The sequence below is a fragment of the Parambassis ranga genome, chromosome 13 (assembly GCF_900634625.1).
Source record: "Parambassis ranga chromosome 13, fParRan2.1, whole genome shotgun sequence".
Lineage (NCBI taxonomy): Eukaryota > Metazoa > Chordata > Actinopteri > Ambassidae > Parambassis > Parambassis ranga.
Window position 1 is genome coordinate 1,845,079 of NC_041033.1, and position 24,132 is coordinate 1,869,210.

The following is a 24,132-nucleotide window of genomic DNA, read 5'->3' on the forward strand; positions in this document are numbered from 1 at the left end:
CTTTGTTTGGTGGTCTTGTTGGGGTCGCAACGTCTTCTCCTTTTGGGTCCAGAATCTGCAATATCACCCTCTGCCTTTCTTTTTTCAGTACGGGTGTGGTCCGGCTCGTTGCTGTAGGCGCTTGAGGAGTGGCTCATGTTTTGTTTTGACATGTTTTTTTCCTGAAATGAGGGAAAACAATGTGTACTTCTGCTTTATTTTTTGTAATATTAAAAACGACATAACTACAGCTTTGATGTCTTATCATTACAGTTTCTGGCTCAGATTGGCTCACACATGGCCTCACAAAGGGAGATGTACAGTTAGTGTCATATCACAATATCATTTACAACAGGCACACAATACAGCTCTCTGAAGCCAGAAGTGTTATTAGATTCAAACAGTAGACTATGAAGATATTCAACTCTTAAAGTCACAGCATAAATATAATATTTAAACACAAAAGATGGTAGAAATTACAGACATTGCAGATCAGTTTTAAGAAATTGTGTAAAAACATGCTTCTTCAACTGAAAGTCATTACCTGTTAGTATGCAGTCGAAAGGATGCGCTCGTAAACTCTTCGAAAATGTTGACTTACGCTCTTGTGGTCTCAGACGTGACGAGAAAATGTAACTGTGATAACGTTTGTACTGTTGCTAAGTGACGTGCAATGATCAAAGATCAAAGCCAACATTCTACACAACATTCCATACATGTTCATATATGGACAAATGCACTGATGATGATATATTTTTGATTTATTATGTTCATATCTGACTATAAATATGATAACATTACACACAAAAGACAGTTTGACCTACAAAGTGCTCACAAACTTACTGCAAACAAGGTGTTGCACTGTAGCTATAGCTAAATAGCTTGTGTCATTTACAAAGTGTTAACAGTGTCATGCAAAGGTCAAGGCAATAACTTTTTTCCAGCTCTTATGTATATAGTGTAAATTGTCACCATACCAGTGTTCCCTTGTGTAGTAGCAGTGTATATTCTTTATGTATGACCCTGTCTGTGCCATCATAAGTTAATTATCATCATGAGGCTGCAGGGAAGTGTTTAATGCTAAAAACAAAGTTAAATGTAAATAAATGTAATGTGTGCAGTGGTCAGCACCGTCACCTTGCAGCAGGTTCTGGAGCTACTGGCCCGGACCTTTCTGTGTGGAAGTTCACAGTTCTCCTCGTGCCTGCGTGGGTTAAACCCCGGGTGCTCCAGCTACCTCCCACAGAGATGCTTAATTAGCTGAAAGCCTCTGCTTCAGTGGGAAAACTGCAGCGACTAGTTAGAAGAGGAACTTCCTGCGTGTTTTTAAATCATGTCAATCATGGTAAATGTGAGGTTTTCACAGTTTATGAGGCAAAAAGAGGATGATGGGTCATGTGTGTCCTCTATCACTGTCTTCAGATGGTGGTGTGTGTGTGTGTGTGTGTGTTGTTGCGTTTTTGTACATAATCTGTACATAGCCAGCATTTATATGTAGGGGCCCCACATGGATTAAGAGAGGGCTGTAATGAGCTCTGAGAGGGATCTAAACACTAGTTAGTGTAGCCAGGTATAAAAAGACCCATTAATAATATAATAATAGTTAATAATAGTTAATAATAGTTAATAATAGTTTATAATAATATAATGCTAGTCAGTGTATGACACTGCTTGGCAGAGCAGTACATGTCAAAGGAAGAATGTAAGGAGAGGAGAAGGATATGTCGTATTTAGCGCCACCTGCTGGCAGAGGCATGTGTGTGCAGCAGTGCAGACTGTAAAAGCTGACAGGAGTGTGACTGTGAGTCAGTCAGACTGCAGATTGATGTTGTTGTAGCCGTACTGTCTGAACCTGATGACTCTTCACCTCTGTGTCCTCTCACAGAGAGAAGATGATCCTGCTGCTCCTCATCCTCACCTCCTCAGCAGCAGCACTTGAAGTGAAGGAGACACAGAGCTCCTATCAGGCAGAGGAGAACCATGACATCACACTGGAGTGGACGTTCACTGCTGACAGTCACACTTCACCTGAACAGATTTCTGTCTACTGTGAAGTTATCTTTGATCATAAATCCTTCGTCCTGTATCAAGTCTCTGCTGGAGAGGAGAAGACAGACTCTCAGGATGAACATTTTTCAGGAAGAGTCCAGAGTGACACAGACGCCCTCAGAGAAGGACGACTCAGACTTCAACTGTCCAGACTCAGGACTGAAGACTCTGGTCTGTATGTGTGTGATGTGAGGACAGCTTCTGGAGACGGCTCAGCAAACTGTCGACTTAAAGTCTCTGGTGAGTAAGTTAAAGCTGCTGTCTGCTGAGAACTGTCTGATTTCTGTTCTTCTAACTGTAACATATAATATTCTGTACAGACAGACAGCATCAGGTTCAATTCAAACCACATGTTCATTTAAACATCAACAAGTCTCAACACATTTTTGTCCTTTACAGCAGCAGCTGCTTTATTTGAGGCACAAATACAGAGACAATCTGTGAGTCCACCAGCAGACACAACCAGAGGACAGACGAGACACCATTATGTACTGATAGTAGCAGCAGTGATAGCAGCCTGTGTGTTTTTCATTCATTTTGCTGAAAGAAAACAAAAGAAACTAAAGACCAACAGTCCACAAGTGTAAATAACAAATCATCAAAGCTCTCACAGTGATCTGACCTGCAGAACCTCCTCCTTCATCTTCATCGTCTTCATCATCTAAGCTGTGAGTGGTGTGCAGACATCCTCTTCCTCCTACAGTAGGTCCAAGTCTGTCCTGAAGGGTCACCAACTGATTCAGCTTGTCATAGAATATCGAATATCTTTATTTTTGTATCTCCAATAATGTGTAATCAATAAACATTCAAACATCCAAATGGTTGGCTCCTGCCTGACACGTCACAACACAACAACTGTCCACCCAGTGTTACCAAATGCAGAAATCCAGAAACAAAAGCTGAACAAACCTGCACACTGAGCAGCTGACGACAAGTTAATAGCATCATTTATCTCCTCTTGCATTACAAGCTCCAGGAGCACGTTCCCCACAGAGGGACGCTTTATTTTTTGACCATGTCATCGGAGGGGCTCCGTAAAAATTCAACCATTCCAGCACGGCCTTGCAAGTTTAACCAATCACCGCAACTCTTCTACAAATTTGACCACTCCACTTTGTTAACCCTTTCTGCTTCCGCTTCCCGACCGTAGTCAGGGTATGGAGCCAAATCAGGCTCATAAGTTTTGTTCACTCAAAATAAAATTAATTCAAAAACTAAAACTGAAACTTTATGTTTTGATGATTTCTTTCAGTTCAAAATTTTTTTGAATCAACTTTGAAATAGTTTTGAATCAATTGTTTATTTTCAGGTTTCATTTCAATAAATATTATTTGAATTATTTACCATTTACCATCATATTTCCCTAAATCATTAAATCTTTTCAATTTTCAATAATTCAATAATTATTTTCAAATTTGCAATTAAATCATTAAATCCCCACAAAATCAACATCAAAACATAAAGTTTCAGTTTTTTTAGTGTTTGAATGAATAGAAGAGCACATCTCCAGAGACGGGCTACGTTACTCGTGCTGTTACCGCGTCATACACCAGCCCCCTGTGCTTAAGATGCAGCAAGTCACAAAATAACAACAAAAGACTGTGAGAAGCGGATCCAAGCGTTCTGCATGGAAGTAGTAGAGTAGTAGTAGTACGTTTTTACACAGCGTGGTGAGACAGGCTGTCATCCTGCTCAATTGCCGCAACAATCTCAAAATAGGCCTGTGAAATCCTGGATGGACTGTTCAATAATAAGATAACAGTGGAAAGCAAAGAAATGATAAATGATAAAATGAAACAAAAGCTTGAATCACCTGACATGAAAATGTGTGTCCCACACACTCATATTAAGTTCAGACTGCAAATCAACAGCATCACAAACATAAACAGTGGGGCCACACAGACGTTCAGTCACTTTTAGCTGTTAGCATGTCTGTAATGTGTGAGAGGACACTGAAGACAGAGCAGCATCATGACTGTGAACATGTGACACACAATAAACTGTCACCACTTTGAACAGAACTGTGGGTCAATAGAAACAAAGCAGCAGTTCAGTGTGTAAATAACAGAGGAGCTGCAGCCTGTGGCAGCTCTTCTACAGTCACACATCAGCAGTCTGCTGCAGTGACCTCTGACCTACTGCTCCTATTATGTTCTCCTCCGAACTGACACAGCAGCTCATCCATTTTCTGTCAGCAGGTGGTGCCAGAGAGTCGTTCTAAAAAGACCTTCATGAGAACAGAATGAACTCTGAAGCATGTTTGATGACACAGACACTGAGCAGTTCATTACAGTCTTTATTAAAAAGGGTTCTAGGATCAGTGTTTGTATTTAAAACATCAACGGCAAAAGAACGAGGGATTTTCTGCTCACACGGAGCAAATCTTAATTTAGTTTTTACAAACAAGACCACAGCAACATGCTGATTCAGCACGTTCATGACGTGGACTGGTTCCTAAAGTGAATAACATCATTTATCTCCTCTTGCATTACAAGAATAACTGTTGTGCAGCACAACACACTAAATGTGTGGTGAACTTTTTACAGTGTAAATACTGTTGACACGGTTTTAATAACACAGACACATAACATCAGTGGACACAGTGAACTGCAGCTCATTTGGATGAAGTATTAGAGGTTTGAAAAGTTTTGTAGGAGGGTCACAAATCGCCAAAAATGGCCGACTTCCTGTTGGAATTTCACCAGAAACAGCGTTGTATGTAGTGGGTTGTTGTTCTGAGACACAAAAGTTCAGTTTCCTTGTAAAAACAAAAAATAAAACTACAAAGACAAGCAGTACAAATCCTCCTACTGTCAGTCCAGTGCTGAGTCCTGTCCATCCTCCTGTGTCTGCTGCTGGACTCAGACTAGGACTCAGTGTTGGTCTGTCAGTGTGTGTCTGAGCACCAGCTGCTGTAAAGGACAAACATGTGAGTTGAGACTTGTTGATGTTTAAATGAACATGTGGGGAAAACACTCACCAGTGACATTGAGACTACAGGTGCCATAGCCACTTCCAGAATGTGTCCTCACATCACACACATACAGACCAGAGTCTTCAGTCCTGAGTCTGGACAGTTGAAGTCTGAGTCGTCCTTCTCTGAGGGCGTCTGTGTCACTCTGGACTCTTCCTGAAAAATGTTCATCCTGAGAGTCTGTCTTCTCCTCTCCAGCAGAGACTTGATACAGGATGACGGGTTTATGATCAAAGATAACTTCACAGTAGACAGAAATCTGTTCAGGTGAAGTGTGACTGTCAGCAGTGAACGTCCACTCCAGTGTGATGTCATGGTTCTCCTCTGCCTGATAGGAGCTCTGTGTCTCCTTCACTTCAAATGCTGCAGCTGAGGAGGTGAGGATGAGGAGCAGCAGGATCATCTTCTCTCTGTGAGAGGACACAGAGGTGAAGAGTCATCAGGTTCAGTCAGTACGGATACATTAAGTCATCATTAATGAATACTTACTTTTAAACTGTGATGCTGTTGGTCATTATTTCTGATTCTGATAAAGGCAAGAACAGTTTTGTTGCATTGATAGATAACTTTGAATGACAGTTTATATGGCTGCACACACCTCAAAAGCATTGATGATCAATCATTTACGCAGCAGACAAACTAAACTAAATGTGTCCACATGTGTCTCTTGGTGGGTCCATGGTTGTCCCTCCTGTCATGTCTTTGTTCCACACTTTGAGGTAACTAAAGTTCAAATCCATCAACGTGTGTTTGTTTGTGCTGCTAAACTCATTCTGTACAAACAGTCCAACACATTTAGTCACAACATACACTGTTCTTCATCACACACACACACACACACACTAACGCAACAACAACACACTGGCTCTTACCTTGTGTCTCTGTACAGCCAGCTGAAGCCATTCTGAGCACCAACACACACAAACTGCAGCAGGACAGAATCACAGAGTCTACACAGAACAACCCATCTCTGTCTTTTATAGAGATGAGGAAGGAGGAGATGAGAAGGAGGCGGGATATTGTCTAACCAAACCAGTTGCACAGCATTGCTAGACATGCGCTTGATGAAGGTCTACCTGTGCGGGTTGGGTGTGTGTGTGCTACCAAGTAATGCAGCTAAACACAACAGCAGATAAGTGCAGAGCCAATCACCTGCTAGGACCAGTGACAGGAGGATATTTATGTCTATTGGTAGGAAGCCAGAAAAGAATCATTAACCGTACCTGCAGCCAATGAGAATCTCTTTCTTCTGTTTTCACCTTGCTAAACTACACCCTTGTTTGACTACTTGTTCTGAACACAGTCATTTGGTAAACTTGAGGTGAATCATGGTTGGCACTGACTCAGGCAAAAAGTGACTGTGCAGACTGGGTGTGATTGTGCCCGAAAATGAACCCATTGAAACAGCAGCATTCTCTGAACAGCAGTTTGGTTTCTGTTTCTTCTTCAGACTCAGTTCCTCATGTGGTCAGTGTGTGAGGATCAATAAGAAGGTGCTGCTGCTCCTCTTTACTCAGACCTGGTTTCCTCCAGAGTTCTTCAGCAGGACTCTTCTTCTGCCTTTGACTTCTTCACTTCATCAGATCTGAACGTCTCTTCCTGCTCCTCACAGTGGACGTCCGCCACAGTTCAAGTTCATTCACCTCAAGTAGAAAATGATTTTATATAAACATGAACATCATGAATTCATAAGACATGTAAACATGATATTTAAGGTTTTTACAAAGTTATAAAGAGCTTTAGATCAGACAGAAACATTCAAATAGTCTTTTTTAGAAAGACATGTTAGAAAACCTCCTCAGTAACCAGTCGTTGTTGAATGATCTATATTATTATTATTATTATTATTATTATTATTATTATTATTATTATGGGTGATGAGCTGCTGTGTCACAGTGATGCTGCTCAGACTGATCTCATGCTGTGTGTAGCAGCTCTTCTTCACATGAATCAACACAGCTCACAGCTGCTGGTAGTTGTGTTAGACACAGTGAGAGGGTCACATGTGTGTGTGTGTCTGTGTGTGTGTCAGCAGCAGTGACACCAATACTTGTGTGAAAACACAAACTACTCTCACTTTTAACAGTGTGTGTCAGTTTCAATGCAGGAAAGACCTATGTGTGTCTTTACATCCCAGTGACATCACTGACTGACACACAATCTGCACAGATACAGTCACACAAAGCTGCAGTGTTGCATCACTGTCAACAAATCAAACCACAAAAACTCAGACAGAGAGCTGAGACTGGACCTGATGTAGGTCTGGACCTGTTAGTCTGTTGTAGACTATGGAGACAAAAACTGCACATGAAGGTGTGAGTCCTACAAGAACAACCACAACAAGATGATTACCGGTACCTGACAACACAGACCTGTTTTTAGCTCTGCCCCCCCTCAGAGAAGTGAGAAGCCACACCCCCCCACACACAAAAATCTTCAAGTCACGAGCCTCTATTGTGTCTGTTGCTGTGCTGTGATCACGTCATCTGTTCAGCTGAGAATTAACTCTTTAATGAAACAAAGAGGGCCAGCTCGCTGCTCGCTCACCTACTAGCCTGCTTTCTATTTGATTTCATGTTTTTGAGGATCAACCAAATAACAATTATTAAATCAAATAATTCCTGCTCATACTGGTTTTTGCACAGTAAAAAGCTCAAAATGAAGAGATGAAACCTGTGTAAGTCTCCTTGAATATTTTAGTCACTAACATGTAAAAAGACAGATTTTTTTCCTATTTGCAAGAAGCTTCTCTTACATTTTCCTGTCTGCTGTGTTGACAAGGTCTGCTCTGACTAGGAGGGTTTGTATGCAAGACTGAAGTATTTGTAGCCACATGAACACTGAACTATAATGACAGTAAAGTCAAAATTTAAAAAAAATGCTGAATTGTTTTCATTATTTAAGCTCACTCTGTAAAGGTTAGATATTTTTGCAGCAGCCCTGTCTGGTTGCCATGAACCAGAACCTGAACCCCCACTGTGGGGGTTCAGGTTCTGGTTCCAGGTTTCATGGCAAGGTGAGTCCCAACACAAAGTGTCTCAAACTGAGGTAGAAGCCAAGGTTTATAGTCCAACATGTCCTCCATATTAGCCAGCAGCACTGGTCTCTGCACTTCCAGGCTTTCTTAAGCAAAAAGGTAGTCTGCTGGGTCCATTTTTGGTCAGTTTGTAATGTTATGATTAGAGTTCAGGGTCCAAATGCAGACAACGATGCAAAAGTATCAAACAAAAGTTGAGCTTTGTTGAAAATAAAGCTGAAAAATCCTTACAAAAGCCACAAAGCCAATACTCAAATGATGATGACGACATAGAAAGACAGGCAGCAAGTGTGTAGAGAAAAATTTCATTATTGCGTGTGACAGTCAGTCTGTGTGGTCCAAAATAATAGTAAATGGACCGATATAACAATAACTACTAATCTACGTTGGTCGGTCACATGATCCACGACGTGCCCTCTCTGCCCTGACGTGCCCTGTAGCTGAGCGCTGCTAAGCTGGGAGACGGTCGGCCACTGCTGGTGGCGACCCTGAGGGAGTGAATAGGGCAAGCCAGAAGTGAGCGACAGGGAGCAGCTTTCCTTCTATATTGATCCCTGCCTTTGTGTTTCAGTCACTTCATTTGAACTGCTTGTGTGTGCTGATCAACACAAGCAGACACATCAGCACAGATTCATGGTGAACTGTTGTTACCTGTTGTGCAGCTTTTTTGCAGCTTTTTTGGAGGCTTTGAGTAATCTGTTCCTAATCTGTTTAATCTGATCTGTTCTGTGAAGTCTCTAAAATCTGACAGTCTATGGTCTCATTGGGAATACAGTGAACCAGAAATGTGTTTTTGTGGTTAGGCCTATAGTCATTTTGGCACAGAGATAGACAGTAACAGATGTAAACATATTTTGTTATAATAATCTTGGTTGACAGAACTGTTTTCTTTTCAGTTTGTTTTGTATTTGTCATCATTGCTTAAAATTTTATTATGATAGTTATTATTGAATCTCTCAGTAATAGTTATTGTGTTAACCCTTTACTTCTGTAGGTAAAATAAGTGCTGAAATCCAGCAGAATGCAGGAAATGGCTTCTACTTTATTAAAAATTTTCTGGGGAAGACCCCAGGTGCTCCCAAGATTTTTACAGCTTCTAAATTCAACTTAACACATTATCATCACATGTCCTAAATGTGTTTTTACATCATGTCAATCATGTTAAATGTGATGTTTTCACAGTATATGATGATGGGTCCTGTGTGTCCTCTATCACTGTCTTCAGATGGTGGTGTGTGTGTGTGTGTGTGTGTGTGTTGTTGCGTTTTTGTACATAATCTGTACATAACCAGCATTTATATGTAGGGGCCCCACATGGATTAAGAGAGGGCTGTAATGAGCTCTGAGAGGGATCTAAACACTAGTCAGTGTAGCCAGGTATAAAAAGACCCATTAATAATATGATAATAGTTAACTGAGTTCACTAAAAGAAAGAGACTGTTCATTTTCTGTATCTTTATTTGTTCACATCGGCAGATTGTTAGTTCTCCAATTGCATTTGAATGCACCACACGGTCACGTTTTACCACGTGGGGGTACGTGGTCTCAGCAGTCAATCAGAGCTTACGCAGGTCACGTTCAAGGGCGGCGTTAGTTAGGGTAGCTGTGTGCTAGCAAGGAGACAGAAAACGGGACAAAACCCTGGAGTCTGCCTGCTAACAAAATATTTCGCATATGCCTTGGGCCGGGCCTGGTCCGGAGTCCTGTTACAGAACGAAAGACAGAAGTTACATTGGTAAGATCAATTATCGGCTGAAAAAAACGCTTGTTCATGCTAACCGTAAAAACCACCGCTTGTTCATGCTAACCGTAAAAACCACCGCTTGTTCATGCTAACCGCTGGCGGCCATATTAACAGGCTGCTACGAAGCTGCTGCGAAGTCCGACCCGCTGTGCTTGGCTTTGATCTACACAGAGCAGGTGAGAAATCAGTTTATGCAGATGTAGGCGTGTATAATTAAAAGGGGAAGTGTTTCCTTTCCTAATGCCAATTTAATGGGAAAAGAGTTTTTTGTGTTGTGATGAATGTAAAACGTTTTAAAAAAACGTTTGTAAAACGTCCCCCAGAGTCCTGGGTCCTCTCGAGGTTTCTTCCTGGTAAAAGGGAGTTTTTCTCCCTTTTAGAGAATGTTATGTGTTGACTATCTCACAGACACAGTGAGACATCGCTCATCTACAGCAGACGACGGAGAGAGAACCTGGTTTTAAACTCCAGCAATAAAACAACAAAGGAACAACAACCAAACTAATAAAGAAGAAGAACCAGACCTTCATAGAGACAGCAGCTGACTTTGGTAAATACTAACAGATACTTTAAACTAATTTAGACTAATTTAATGATCTGACCTCTGTAACAATCGACTGATGCACTTTGATAATACATACAAATGTTGATCCTAAATGTTCTTGGTGGTTTTTAATCTAATGTAACATCATGGCGCCCCACGCGGCAGACGTGTTTGCGAGGAGCTCCCGACATCGACTTTGTTTATTGTTTATTTTAGTGTGTATAAGGATTGCAAATGTTCAGTGCCTGTTCACAAGGATCACGTACAGCAGAGAATCACTTCTGGACATCGGAAAAGTTTACCACAAACTAAATTCAGAACTTTTGGACTACAGCTCTCTTCTCCTCTGCACGGATCCCACCAACTCCAGCCACCACCACAAGGCCCGAGTAAACAAAGGGACCGGCGAACAGCGAGACGGAAACGGGGCAAGAGAGGAGGGCTACATGCTAGGCTAAAGGCTAGAGGCACACGACCACCACTACCCAGCCTTCTGTTAGCTAACGTCCGCTCTCTGGAAAATAAAATGGATGAGCTACGAACAAGGACAACATCTCAACGTGAGATCAGAGAGTGCTGTGCTCTTATCTTCACGGAAACATGGACTACTGCAAGTACACCGGACTCAGCCATTCAGCTTCAGACCCACACAGTGCACCGCGGAGACCGCACATCAGCCGCAGGTAAAAACAAAGGCGGCGGTGTGTGTGTCTACGTTAACAACAGATGGTGCACAGACGCTCAGGTGGTGGAGAAACACTGCTGTGCGGACATCGAAGTGTTGATGGTGAAGTGCAGACCTTTTTATTTGCCAAGGGAGTTCAGTGCTGTGTTTCTGCTGGCTGTTTACATCCAACCGCGGGCCGATCAGACCACAGCGTTAGGACTACTGCATGACATCATTGGCAAATACGAGACTGCACACCCGGATGCTGTGTTTGTTGTTGCCGGGGATTTTAACCACTGCAACCTCAGGTCTGTGCTCCCAAAATTTCACCAATATGTGACTTTTCCTACAAGGAACAACAACACTCTGGACCAGGTCTACAGCAACGTGAAGGGCGCATACAAGGCAGCGCCCCGCCCCCACTTTGGACAATCTGACCATATCTCTGTGTTCCTCTACCCAGCCTACAGACAGCTCCTCAAACAAGCCCCCCCAGTAAGCAAAACCATCAAAGTTTGGAATGAAGAGACTGACATGGTGCTTCAGGACTGCTTTAATGCTACAAACTGGGACGTGTTTAAAACTGCTGCTTGGAGAGAGGAGCACTGTTCTGTGGACTTAGAGGAATATGCTTCAGCCGTCACCAGCTACATCAGCACCTGTGTTGATAACATTGTCTCCACCAAGTGCTGCAAAATATTTCCCAATCAGAAACCCTGGATGAACTGTGAGGTACGCTCCATGCTGCATGCACGCTTCACTGCATTCAACTCTGGTGATGCTGAAGCCTACAAAAAGGCCAGATATGATCTACGTAGATCCATCAGGGAAGCCAAGAGGCAGTACAGACTGAAGCTGGAGGGATACTACAACAACTCAGACTCCCGGAGCATGTGGCAGGGCCTACATCACATCACAGACTTCCAGCAGAGGAGCAGTACGGTCACAGACAGCCACAGAACACTACCAGATGAGCTGAATGAGTTCTACGCTCGCTTCGACACCCTCAACACCAAACAGCACAGAGGGATTCTACCAGCAGAGGCAGCACAGAGCTCTTCACTCACTGTGACTTCAACTGAGGTGCGCAGGGCTCTGAAGAGGACAAACCCCCGAAAAGCAGCTGGCCCTGACAACATCCCCGGCCGTGCTTTGAGGGCCTGCTCTTCAGAGCTGGCTGAGGTTTTCACAGACATTTTCAATTTGTCCCTCTCTCAGTCATCTGTGCCCACATGCTTCAAGACCACCACCATAGTGCCCCTCCCCAAGAAAAACAAAATAACCTGTTTGAATGACTATCGCCCCATTGCCCTCACTTCCATTGTAATGAAGTGTTTTGAGAGGATAGTCATGTCCCACATCAAAGACACCATCCCAGACACCTTAGACCCCCTGCAGTTTGCATACCGCCAGAACCGTTCCACTGACGATGCCGTTAATGCAGCCATCCACACAGCTCTGTCACACCTCGAACACAAAGACACCTATGTTAGAATGCTGTTTATAGATTACAGCTCAGCATTTAACACTGTCATTCCCAGCACACTGGCTGAAAAGCTCCTCACTCTTGGACTGACATCCCCCCTCTGCCGCTGGGTCCAGGACTTCCTCACAGACAGACCCCAGACTGTCAGAGTTGGTGCCAGAATATCAGCCACAAAGACTGTGAGCATAGGAACCCCCCAAGGCTGCGTGCTCAGTCCACTGCTGTACACCCTCTTCACCTACGACTGCGTCCCCTCCCAGAGTAACACGTCCATCATCAAGTTCGCTGACGACACAACAGTCATCGGGCTGATCACTGGAGGAGATGAGGCAGCCTACAGGCAAGAGGTGGCTCAGCTGGTGTCCTGGTGCCAGGAAAATAATCTCTCCTTAAACTCTGAGAAGACTAAGGAGATGATTATTGACCCAAGGAAGAGGAGAGACCAGCACGCCCCACTCTTCATCAACAAGGCCCAGGTAGAGAGGGTGAAAACCTTCAAACTCCTCGGCACCCACATCAGTGAGGATCTCACCTGGGCTCACAACACACAGCAGATCATCAAGAAGGCTCAACAGAGACTCTTCTTTCTCAGGAAGCTGAGGAAATTTGGATTACCCTCCAAACTCCTCAGCAACTTTTACAGATGTACAGTGGAGAGCGTCCTGACAAACTCCATCACAGTCTGGTATGGGAACTGCACCGTTCAGGACAGGAAGGCTCTCCAGCGTGTCATTAAAACGGCTCAGTTCATCTGTGGAGCAGCCTTCCCACCTCTACAGGACATCTATAATGCCCGGGTCACAAAGAGGGCCCACAATATCATCAAAGACCGCACTCACCCACAGCACTCACTGTTCACACTCCTGCCGTCAGGCAGACGCTTCAGGAGCGTGAAAGCAAGGACAACCAGACTAAAAAACAGTTTCTATCCACAGGCCATCAGGCTACTGAACCACTGACATTTTTCTTTATCTTTCCACAATGCAAAAATTGCACATATTTGTTTTTGCATGTACAATCTCTTAAAATATTTGCACATTCTAAACGTCCTACCTCTGTACATAGAACTGCACATTCTGTACATAGAACTGCACATTTTGCTTACTCTATTTTATTTTTTTTTCCTATTGTTTATTCGTATTTTTATTTATTCTTATGCCTAAGTCTACTGTTTATTTTTTATTTTTTTTTTTTTTATCTTAATTTAGTTGTGTATAAAGTCATATGAAGGGAACTCGCAAAGTAAGAATTTCATTGCTCAGTGTAACTGTAAAGTGCTGTGCATTTGACAATAAACTTCTTGAATCTTGAATCTTGTATGAGCAAAGAAACTGACTCTAACAGCTGTTAAATCAAAGAAAGAGCTCAGAGATGGGTCAATATCTGAGTATTGTGGATAATCACTGACAAGGTGGAAGAAAATGGAGATTTTACAAATGCATTATTTAATAAATGGTACTATGGTGCATCCGACCCCCCTCCTCCTCCTCCTGTGCCTGCTGCACCAGACGCCCACCTGCAGCTGGACGATGGAGCCAGCCAGGGACAGGTAAGACACAAAGAGGAGGCCAGGGACAGAGACAAAAACACCTGACCCACACAAATCTGAATTTTGACCATTCAGTTATTTCCACATCAAAATAAGGCAGAGTCTGAGTGTGTCATGTCTGCTCAATCCTCCCTGTCTCTCTGCAGTACCATCATGAGTCCCCTGCCCCCTCCTGCAGCAGCTCCACAGCAGCAGCGGAGGCTTCACCCGGAAACACAGTAAGACCCTGGATAAACACACTAATACAGTGGTCCCCAACCACCGGGCCGGGGACCGGTACCGGTCCGTGGGTCATTTGGTACCGGGCCGCACAGAAAGACTGAGCAAAACATATATTTTTCATTATCTGAGTCTGAAAGCTGTTTCATTTATAAATCGATCAGATTCATCCGCCTGTGCCTTTAAGCACCTGCCCAGACGCTTGTCTCGGGATACGGCCCCAAAATTAAGCCCACAAGCAGCAAAAATGAATAAAAAAACAAACGTCTTTGGAGAGCTTCTTCGGAAAGGGGAAAAGGCCTAACGAGGAGACAGAAGAAGAGGAGCCTACCCCTTCAAAGAAAAAGAAACCCGCATTTAAAAGACTATATCAGGAGTCCTATTTAAAATACGGATTTATTGCAACAGGTGATTCTCACACACCAAGTCCGCTCTGAGTGATATGTGGCGACAGACTCGCAAATGAGGCAACGAAGCCTTCAAAACTGCGAGACCGAGCACCCTGCATTAAAAGACAAACCATGGAAGAAAACATGAACAAGAACGACTGAAGCAATTAATGACGGCCAAAACAAAATTACGGAGTGGACTGGACATAAGAAACACACTTCGGGTGTCATGTCTCCCATTATCCCTAGATGGGACCGCCTCATTGCTGGGAAAGCTCAAAGGCTCCCACTAATTAAGCATAAGAGTAAGTTGTCTCTTTATGCACTTTTTTTTCTGTGCCGGTCCGTGAAAGTATTGTTTTACATGATACCGGTCCGTGGTGCAAAAAAGGTTGGGGACCGCTGCACTAATACGTGTTGTTTGGTTGTTGGAAACAGCAGCATCAGACAAGAGGAAGGGCTGAGTATAAAACACAAAGTACACAAGTTAGGAAGCAGACACAGCTGGACCTCATGAGGACGGAGTATAAAGCACAAGAAGCCTTCAAAATGAAACACTACATCCTACTAAACCCTTTTTGAAGTAACACAGTAATCAGAACTGTCACTAGCACTGTGGACCATGTCTCCACCTGTCCCTGCTTCAGATGCAGTAATATCACCAGTTTTTTTAGCATCTGCTGCCGATTTACTACACGTTTTAGTTAAAAAGGTGAGACGCCGGCGCAGAGGGAAGAGAGCTGGTGCGCTGGTGCGCCTCCGGAGACGTGGGACGCGCACACCATTACCTGGGATTTTTCTCTCTAACGTCCGCTCACTTAGCAACAAAATGGACGAGCTGACACTGTTGATGGGAAGGAACAGGGACTTTTCTTCATCTTGTGTGTTGTGCTTCACGGAGACCTGGCTTTGTGAACAGATACCGGACTGCGCGCTGCAGCTGGAGGGATTCCAACTCCTCCGAGCGGATCGCCACAGGGAACTCTCCGGTAAAACCAAAGGTGGAGGTGTCTGTTTCTATATCAACAGTGGTTGGTGTACTGATGTGACTGTGATCTCCCAGCACTGCTCTCCTGCTCTGGAATACTTAGACGTGCACGAGGCTCAGCGTGCACTCGCGGATCAGATCCTGTGTTTGGAGCAAACATATCCGGACTCCTTAATTATTGTCCTTGGTGACTTTAATAAAGGAAACCTGAGCAAAAAACTCCCGAAGTACAAACAGCTGATCAAATGCCCGACCAGAGAGGAGAACACACTGGATCACTGTTACACCACAATAAGCGAGGCATATCGCGCAGTGCCCCGTGCTGCTCTTGGACTATCTGACCACGTGATGGTCCGTCTGATTCCTGCGTACAGACAGAGGCTGAAGCTCTCCAAACCTGTGGTGAGGACATCTAAAAAGTGGACCAGCCAGGCTGTGGAGGAGCTTCGCTCCTGTTTTGAGACAACGGACTGGGAGGTGTTCAGGGCTGCCACTGATAGTCTTGATGAGTATACAGACACTGTGACGTCATATATACAGTACTGTGAGGACAGTATTGTGCCAACACGCACCAGGGTGAGTTATAACAATGACAAACCCTGGTTCACAGCTAAACTCAGACAGCTGAGGCTAGAGAAGGAGGCCGCTTTCAGAAGTGGGGACAGAGACTGCTACAAACAGGCCAAGTACAGGTTTAGCAAGGAGGTGAGAAGTGCTAAATCACTGTACTCTGAGAAAATCCAGCAGCAGTTCTCTGCTAACGACTCTGCCTCTGTGTGGAAAGGACTGAGGCAGATCACCAACTACAAGCCCAAAGCCCCCCACTCAGCTGACGACCTGCAATTAGCCAACAGTCTGAACGAGTTCTACTGCCGCTTTGATGGACTATCAGCCAGCCCTGACACCTCTCCACACACCTCTCCACACCCCATCAACACGGACATCCACATCAAAGATACCCCATCAGAGTCCTCCTTACCCCCCTCCTCCTCCCCCTCAGCTGCCCTCTCAATCCTGGAGGAGGATGTTAACAGGCTGTTCAGGAGACTGAACCCCCGCAAGGCTCCTGGACCTGATGGTGTGTCCCCCTCCTCCCTAAGACACTGTGCAGATGAGCTGACTCCAGTGCTCACAGACATCTTTAACACCTCTCTGGAGTCATGCCATGTGCCAGCCTGCTTCAAATCCTCCACCATTGTTCCAGTTCCCAAGAAACCAAGGATCACTGGTCTTAATGACTACAGACCTGTGGCACTGACGTCTGTAGTCATGAAGTCCTTTGAGCGCCTGGTACTGTCCCACCTCAAGACCATCACAGCCCCCCTCCTGGACCCCCTGCAGTTCGCCTACAGAGCTAACAGATCTGTGGACGATGCTGTCAACCTGGCTCTTCACTACATCCTGCAGCATCTGGACTCCCCGGGAACCTATGCTAGGATCCTGTTTGTGGACTTCAGCTCTGCTTTCAACACAATCCGCCCAGCTCTCCTCCAAGACAAGCTGTCCCTGCTGCATGTTCCAGACTCCATCTGCCGGTGGATCACTGACTTCCTGACAGACAGGAGACAGCATGTGAGGCTGGGGACGAATGTCTCGGAAACAAGGACCATCAGCACCGGTACCCCCCAAGGCTGTGTACTTTCCCCTCTGCTCTTCTCCCTGTACACCAACTGCTGCACCTCCAGCCACCAGTCTGTCAAGCTGATTAAGTTTGCTGACGACACCACCCTCATTGGACTCATCTCAGACGGGGATGAGTCTGCCTACAGGATGGAGGTGGACCGTCTGGTGTCCTGGTGTGCTGACAACAACCTGGAGCTGAATGCCCAGAAGACAGTGGAGATGACAGTAGACTTTCGGAAAGTGCCAGCTCCATCACCCCCCCTCACCCTGACAGACACCTCCATCTCCACAGTGGACTCTTTCCGCTTCCTGGGTACCACCATCACCCAGGACCTCAAGTGGGAGCTCACCATCAGCTCCCTCATCAAAAAGGCCCAGCAGAGGATGTACTTCCTGCGGCAGCTGAGGAAACTCAAGGTGCCAGCCAGGATGATGGTTCAGTTCTACACGGCCATCATTGAGTCCATCCTCACCTCCTCCATCACAGTGTGGTACGCTGGGGCCACTGCCAGGGACAAGCACAGACTGCAGCGTGTTGTGCGCTCTGCTGAGAAGGTGATCGGCTGCAGCCTGCCATCTATCGAGGACCTGTACGTCTCCAGGACTCTGAGGCGTGCAGGTCGGATCACAGCTGACCCTTCTCACCCTGGACACGGACTCTTTGAGCCACTCCCCTCAGGCAGGAGGTTACGGTCCATTCGGACCAGAACCTCACGCCACAAGAACAGCTTCTTCCCCTCTGCTGTTGGACTGTTAAACTGTAATTAATGCTTCAGAAGGTTACTTTAGTATAGTCACTGCACAATGATGACTATTTGCACTGTTTACTCCATCTTGCACTACTTGCACACGAGTACCACCTCACCGATCCATGTGGTACCTGTTACATTATTACATTATTACACTGTTCCATTCGATCATATAAGGGTCTATGTTTACCATTTCATCTGCACAGTATTTTATGTTCTGTTCATTGTATGTCTGTCATGTAAATTTAGCCTTACTTTAGTTTATTTACTTAATTTTATCTTAGTTTTTATCTTATTGCATGTTAATTGTCATATGTTCTTTGTATGCACCAATCACTAAGGCAAATTCCTAGTAATGTGAACCCCCTTCACTTACATGGCAATAAACATGATTCTGATTCTGATTCTGAGTAACACACAGTCTGATCACAGACCCACAGAGGCTGACCATGTGTAACAGTGACTCAGATTTACAGTTGAATACACACTCTCTGAGCTCTGAGACACTTTAGCAGACAGAGGACAACAACTTGTCTAATCACCTCCACATTTGTGTCCTCAGGTTCAACTTCCAGTGGTGAAGCTGCCGGACAACATCGTCCTGGTTTCTGTTATTGAACCGTAAGTAAATCACACAAACAAAGTATGAATAAACATGGCTCTTCCTCGCAGAGCAGAGGCCCAAAGTCTCGGCTGAGAAGGGCATGAAGGGCAGTGCGGCTGTGAATGCAGCTGTGGGTCAGAAGGTAAGAAGCACTCTGGATCAAGAGTTGGTTTGAACTGCTGTCATCCACTCAGACTGCGTTTTGGAAGCTATCAGCCAGCACTGATCTGACACTACGAGCCACAGAATGCTGACTGCAGTTCAATTAATGGCCACAGGCACCAATATTAACAAGGCTTTTCTGATTTTGTGACACACACACTGCAGAAACACACATCACTGTGACTCTGTGTTCTACCAGCCTGCAGTTGTGTTTTAGTACATGTGCTGACAGTGAGTTGTCGTCTGTCCACAGTGGAACGCACTGTCAAAGGAGGAGCAGGCCAGATATTATGAGGAGGCCGAGGCAGAGCGGCGGCTCCATGCCCAGCTGCACCCAGGATGGTCGACAGCAGACAACTATGTAAACACACTCTGCTCACACACAACTACCACACAACTCCTCCACAGACAGTGCAAACAGAGTGTGATGTGTGATGTGCTTGATTTTAGGGCAAAAAGAGGAAGAGGGTCAGGAGGAGGGCTGCAGCTGCAAGCAGAGGTAAACATGCTGTTTGATGCAGGTGGACACACACACAAAGTGTCACAGAGGACTGATCATGTTTGTGTTTGTGCTTCCACAGATCAAGATGGCAGACTGCTTTCTCCTGTATATACTGTGATTTTCTTGTAAATAGTTTGATTTTCTTGCTGGTATTTTTTTGTCAATAGTTTTATTTTACTTCATTATTATTAATTTATATTTATTAATAAACTTCTTTATTAAATTCACAAATGCTCTTTATTTGCTGATGAATGAGACATCTTTACAACAGAACAAATATTGTAACCATAAAGCAGACAGCCACGTTTTTTTAATTTAGAAAGTTTCAATTCATTAACTAGATGAAATATGAGTTTATGTGCAACGATACACAATAATACTATCTTCAAATGTCACAGCACTGTAGACACAGACACATTCTGATGGTAATAAGCTGTTTGCCATTAAAACAGTAGTACACTTCTAAAAACAAGCACTCTGGGAAAATGTGTCATTTTGCATGGTTATATTAAACCTGTCACTACTGTGTGGTTACATGTCTTTTCCACTAGAGGGCACTCCTCCCTAACAGTGTGAGTGAGTCCCTGTCCTCTGAAAAATCTGTAATGCAGACTTCATGTGCCGCATCCTGCCAACAATTCACTGCTCGGGTTTAAGCCACAACAATTCTTAATCTGCTGAGGTTGAGAAGAGAAAAACATTAGTGTGTGGCTCAGTAGCACAAAACCTTTGACCACAGGCCTCTCCATGTTAAATTATGGGAAAAACAAAATACATTTACAAACCTATGTACCCTATTTTCTATAGCCATCTTCTCTTCATGCCTTCACCGGCACTTGGTCAAAAAAGCAGAGAAATAAAAACTTTGTCTTACCTGTCGAAGATTTCTCTAGGAGGAATACATGTGATTGTATCAACGCTGATCAAAGCTGGTGTGTGTGGCAACTGAGCCAATGTGGATGTGAGGGTGTGTGTGTGAGGGAGGTTCTTGTGGAGCTATCAATGTCAAACAACTTGGGTAGTTTGGTTTTGTTTTTTCATAGCTTTACAAGGTTTGTGTGTGAGCAGGAAAAGTGAGAAAAGAAAAAAAAAGAAATGGGCACAGAGGCCAGGACGGAGGACAGCAAGAGATCAGAGGCCAGGACGGAGGACAGCAAGAGATCAGAGGCCAGGACGGAGGACAGCAAGAGATCACAGGCCAGGACGGAGGACAGCAAGAGATCAGAGGCCAGGACGGAGGACAGCAAGCGATCACAGGCCACTGAGACAACTCCTCCTGCTACACATTGTCCACATTCAGTTTAGTGTTCACCAGTGGATTTTACACTGTGGATAGCCCACTTCACAGTTCACTAGAACAGGAAATATTCTTAACATGCTATGATTATCTAAACATATCCGACCATGCTAAAATAACTAAATATATTCCAGAGTGTTTACAGTGTCTTTAAAGAATTACACCTAATAATAACTGAATCCATTTGTTTAACTGAGCGAAACCGTTTGACCTTTACTTAACACACTCATCTATGTGGAGCTAACAGAGATAACCATCTTTAACAGGAGGCCGCCATCGTGTTCACATGGGAGCCGCCATTACGATGGACTACAAAGTTCAATTCCAACATAAAACGATGGCTTTCCTCATCAAACCTTCATTAAACCAAGATCTGTTAGGCTCCGAGAGTTCTTGAGAATGTTTTGACAGTGTATGTACACACATTACTGACCTGTTAGAGACAGGAGACCATAGCTGTTAGCAGGCTGTGTCCCTCTGAGGGCGGAAACCCCCTGCTGACCTACTGCAACCGGTGTCTCCCTGGGCCAACACTCCCCCCTGTGGCGCAATCATGAAACTGCATGTGATTGTACTGCTGAGTCAGCACTGTCTGTGGAACCAGGAGGAAGAGGAGTAAATGAAGGATAATGGAAAAGAAGGGGGGAGAAATCAAAACACATTAAATTATCTCGCACAGTTCTACACAGACAACGGGTTAATGAGTTTAACTGTTTGAACACAGAGCTGGTTCTGTATCTGTCACCAACTTTTAGCAGGAAGGTTCTCCTAATGAGCTGGTTCCTGTTCAAGTCAAAGTCAAAAGTCAAAGTCAGCTTCATTGTCAACACTGCCATATGTGCTGGACATACAGAGAGACGAGTCAGCAGAGGTCGGGAGGCGGAGTACAGGAGCGTGGTGGACTGCTTCATGGAGTGGTGCGGACAAAACCACCTGCAGCTCATTGTCATGAAGACAAAAGAGCTGGTGGTGGACTTCAGGAAGCACCAGACACTCCCAAACCCAGTCAGCATCAAAGGTACCAACGTGGACATTGTGGACAGCTACAAATACCTAGGTGTCCACATTGACCGCAAACTGGACTGGTCCACAAACGCAGAGGTCACCTGTATGTCCTAAAGAGACTCTGCCAGACCATGCTGCAGACGTTTTACCACTTGGAGGTCTCAGTGTGCTGGGGCAGCAGCATGAAGTCGGCCGACACAACACACTCGACAAGCTCATTAGAAAGGCTGGCTCGGTGCTGGGAGCTGAGCTGGAGTCTGTAACTCCTCAGTATTTTTAACAACAGGTCTCACCCCCTGCATGACACACATCAGACTATATTGTAACTCGGTGTAACTCCTCCCCTTTCTGTAGGGAGAAGAGCTAGATGATCATGTCATGTACCAATGTCATTCCCTCCAAGCTCTATATTTGTATTTATTTAGCACCTTCTCATCTCTTACAGGGGGGCTGAAGCCTCTCCCAGCTAACTACAGGTGAGAGGTGGGGTACACCCTGGATAGGTCACCAGTCCATCAGAGGGCAACATACAGACAAACAACCATACACACTCACACCTACGGTCAATCTAGAGTGACCATCTAACCTAACATGCACGTCTTTAGAACGTGGGAGGAAGCCGGAGTACCCGGAGAAAACCCACGCAGGCACAGGGAGAACTCCACACAGAAAGGCCCCAGTCAGAATTGAACCAGGACCAGTGCCACCCCCTTATATTACAGCCATGCAACATATATTATACTCAGTCACACTGATTACTGTACTTCTGATTTGGATTTATATTGACACTTACACTCCTGTACTAACACTACTACTACTACTGCTACTACTAACACACTACTATTAACTGTATTTAATGTGACTTGAAACCTGTGGCAAAAATAAATCCTTCTGGGATGTCACTGTGAGTCGACTCCACTCTAATGTTTTTATCCAGGTGAACTCTGGTGTTCTTTGGCAGCTTTGCAGAGTCTGCTCCTGAATCCACCTCCACCTGAGGGACTGAGGTACAACAAAACACAACATGAGCTGTTCAGACAACAGCAGTTGGATGTTATCACTTTACTGGTTTCCACTGAAGTGTTTATTTATGTTGTGCCTACAGCACTGACCTTTGACCTGTATATACAGCACTGACCTTTGACCTGTATATACAGCACTGACCTTTGACCTGCATATACAGCACTGACCTATAATATTAAGTAGCACTTGTTTCTTCATCAGGATCTTTCCCTCAATGCTGTAGACGGTGCAGGTGTAGATACTCATTGTCTGTACTTCAGTGTCAGACTGAGGTCTCTCCTTTGCAGTGGGTGATTCACCATCTTTGTTCGGTCTTTGTAAAACCAGTCCTGCTCTTCAGGCTGCACAGAGTCGTTCTCATACACATGGACCTATTCTGTATCTACAGCACTCACCTGTGAGCTCTAGCGTTACTTTGTGTTTCAAGACGTCTTCGGCCTTGTGGCCGGTGCAGATGTAGGTTCCACTGTCTCTCTTTGTGGGGTATTAAGGGGTCAGACTGAGGTCTCCACTTTTCAGCAGGTCTTCATTCATCTTTGTGCGGCCACAATACTGATCATCCTGATTTTTATTGTCATCACTACTGTTTGAATACACATGGACTATCATGACTGTCCACTTAACTATGGTGTCCTCTGGTAGAGGAGCCTTTGTTTTGAAGGCGATGAAGGACGATGCTGCGTCTTCTTTTACCATCACCTCCACCTGGTGGACTGAGAGGACAATAAACCACAACATCATTCAGGAACTGCAGCAGTAACATCGATTGCATCAGGAACAGAGAGACACTAGTTTTTCCTGTGTCTTCAGTCCTCACCTCGGACCTTGTCCTGTCATTTATGATCATAGGTTTTAAAATAATTACAAATGTAAACCTGTCCTTGTGTGTTCTGAAAGAATCAGTCATCTACATCACAACTGAAAACCATCTGGGCAATTAGCAGCAAACTCCACCCCTGACACAACAAATCTCTGGTTGTTTATATCCCTGCATTGGGTCATAGCATATAATATAGTAAACAGCAAGCTCATCCCTGGGTGTGTTCTTGTTCTGCCCATTTTACCAAGCATGCATCAAGGGCTGGGTTGTGTAGATAAGGGAGCAGCCATGTATCCCAGAATGCATTTCACACTATATACCACTACTATCAGTATAAATCCTACACAGCATACTGTACATAATCCATCCATCTCATGTACTTATGTCACATTTTACTGTGCAAATCAATTGATGAGAGACGGCACTGACAGCAGGACGTCTTGCTCCATGTAGGCATCATATCTGTTTAATAAATAATGATACACTTTAATATGTTATGTGCTGGTGTTCATCTGAGGTTGTATTTACCTCGTTATAACCCTGCTAATGACAAGGTGATATTTTATTAAATGTAATCACTTAAAGACAAATTCTAAAAGTAATCTTAAATTTGTGAAAAAGTCTTAACGCTAATCCCAAAGAAACCTGTACTAAAATGTCTAAATTAAGGTAACACACCTCTGCTTGATCTTGTCAGGTGGTAACCCAAATGCAAAATCCCA

The 24,132-nt window shown here is 44.4% G+C and overlaps 1 protein-coding gene and 2 long non-coding RNA genes across 4 annotated transcripts in view; 1 reads left to right on the forward strand and 2 right to left on the reverse strand.

Moving 5' to 3' along the window:
• The window catches only part of LOC114445435 (transcription factor 7-like), a 49,889-nt gene extending 30,443 nt beyond the window's left edge, over positions 1-19,446 (forward strand). The window contains exons 1-4 of one of the 2 annotated variants that reach the window (XM_028420502.1): positions 18,697-18,743; positions 19,017-19,124; positions 19,214-19,262; positions 19,345-19,446. In XM_028420502.1, the coding sequence (XP_028276303.1) occupies positions 18,702-18,743; positions 19,017-19,124; positions 19,214-19,262; positions 19,345-19,394 (249 nt within the window). In that variant the 5' untranslated portion in view covers positions 18,697-18,701 and the 3' untranslated portion in view covers positions 19,395-19,446. Of the gene's footprint in view, positions 1-18,696; positions 18,744-19,016; positions 19,125-19,213; positions 19,263-19,344 lie in introns of those variants that run through there. The other variant, XM_028420501.1, reaches the window with a different exon arrangement.
• LOC114445443 (uncharacterized) lies at positions 2,172-21,506 on the reverse strand. The gene is made up of 3 exons (XR_003671643.1): positions 21,496-21,506; positions 13,997-14,002; positions 2,172-2,265 (listed from the first exon to the last, which is right to left on the reverse strand). It is a non-coding gene; the product is annotated as an uncharacterized LOC114445443 (long non-coding RNA).
• Positions 4,478-6,112, reverse strand: LOC114445440 (uncharacterized). Its single transcript, XR_003671640.1, has 4 exons — positions 5,875-6,112; positions 5,492-5,528; positions 5,009-5,412; positions 4,478-4,940 (listed from the first exon to the last, which is right to left on the reverse strand). It is a non-coding gene; the product is annotated as an uncharacterized LOC114445440 (long non-coding RNA).
• Positions 21,507-24,132: the final 2,626 nt, after the last annotated feature.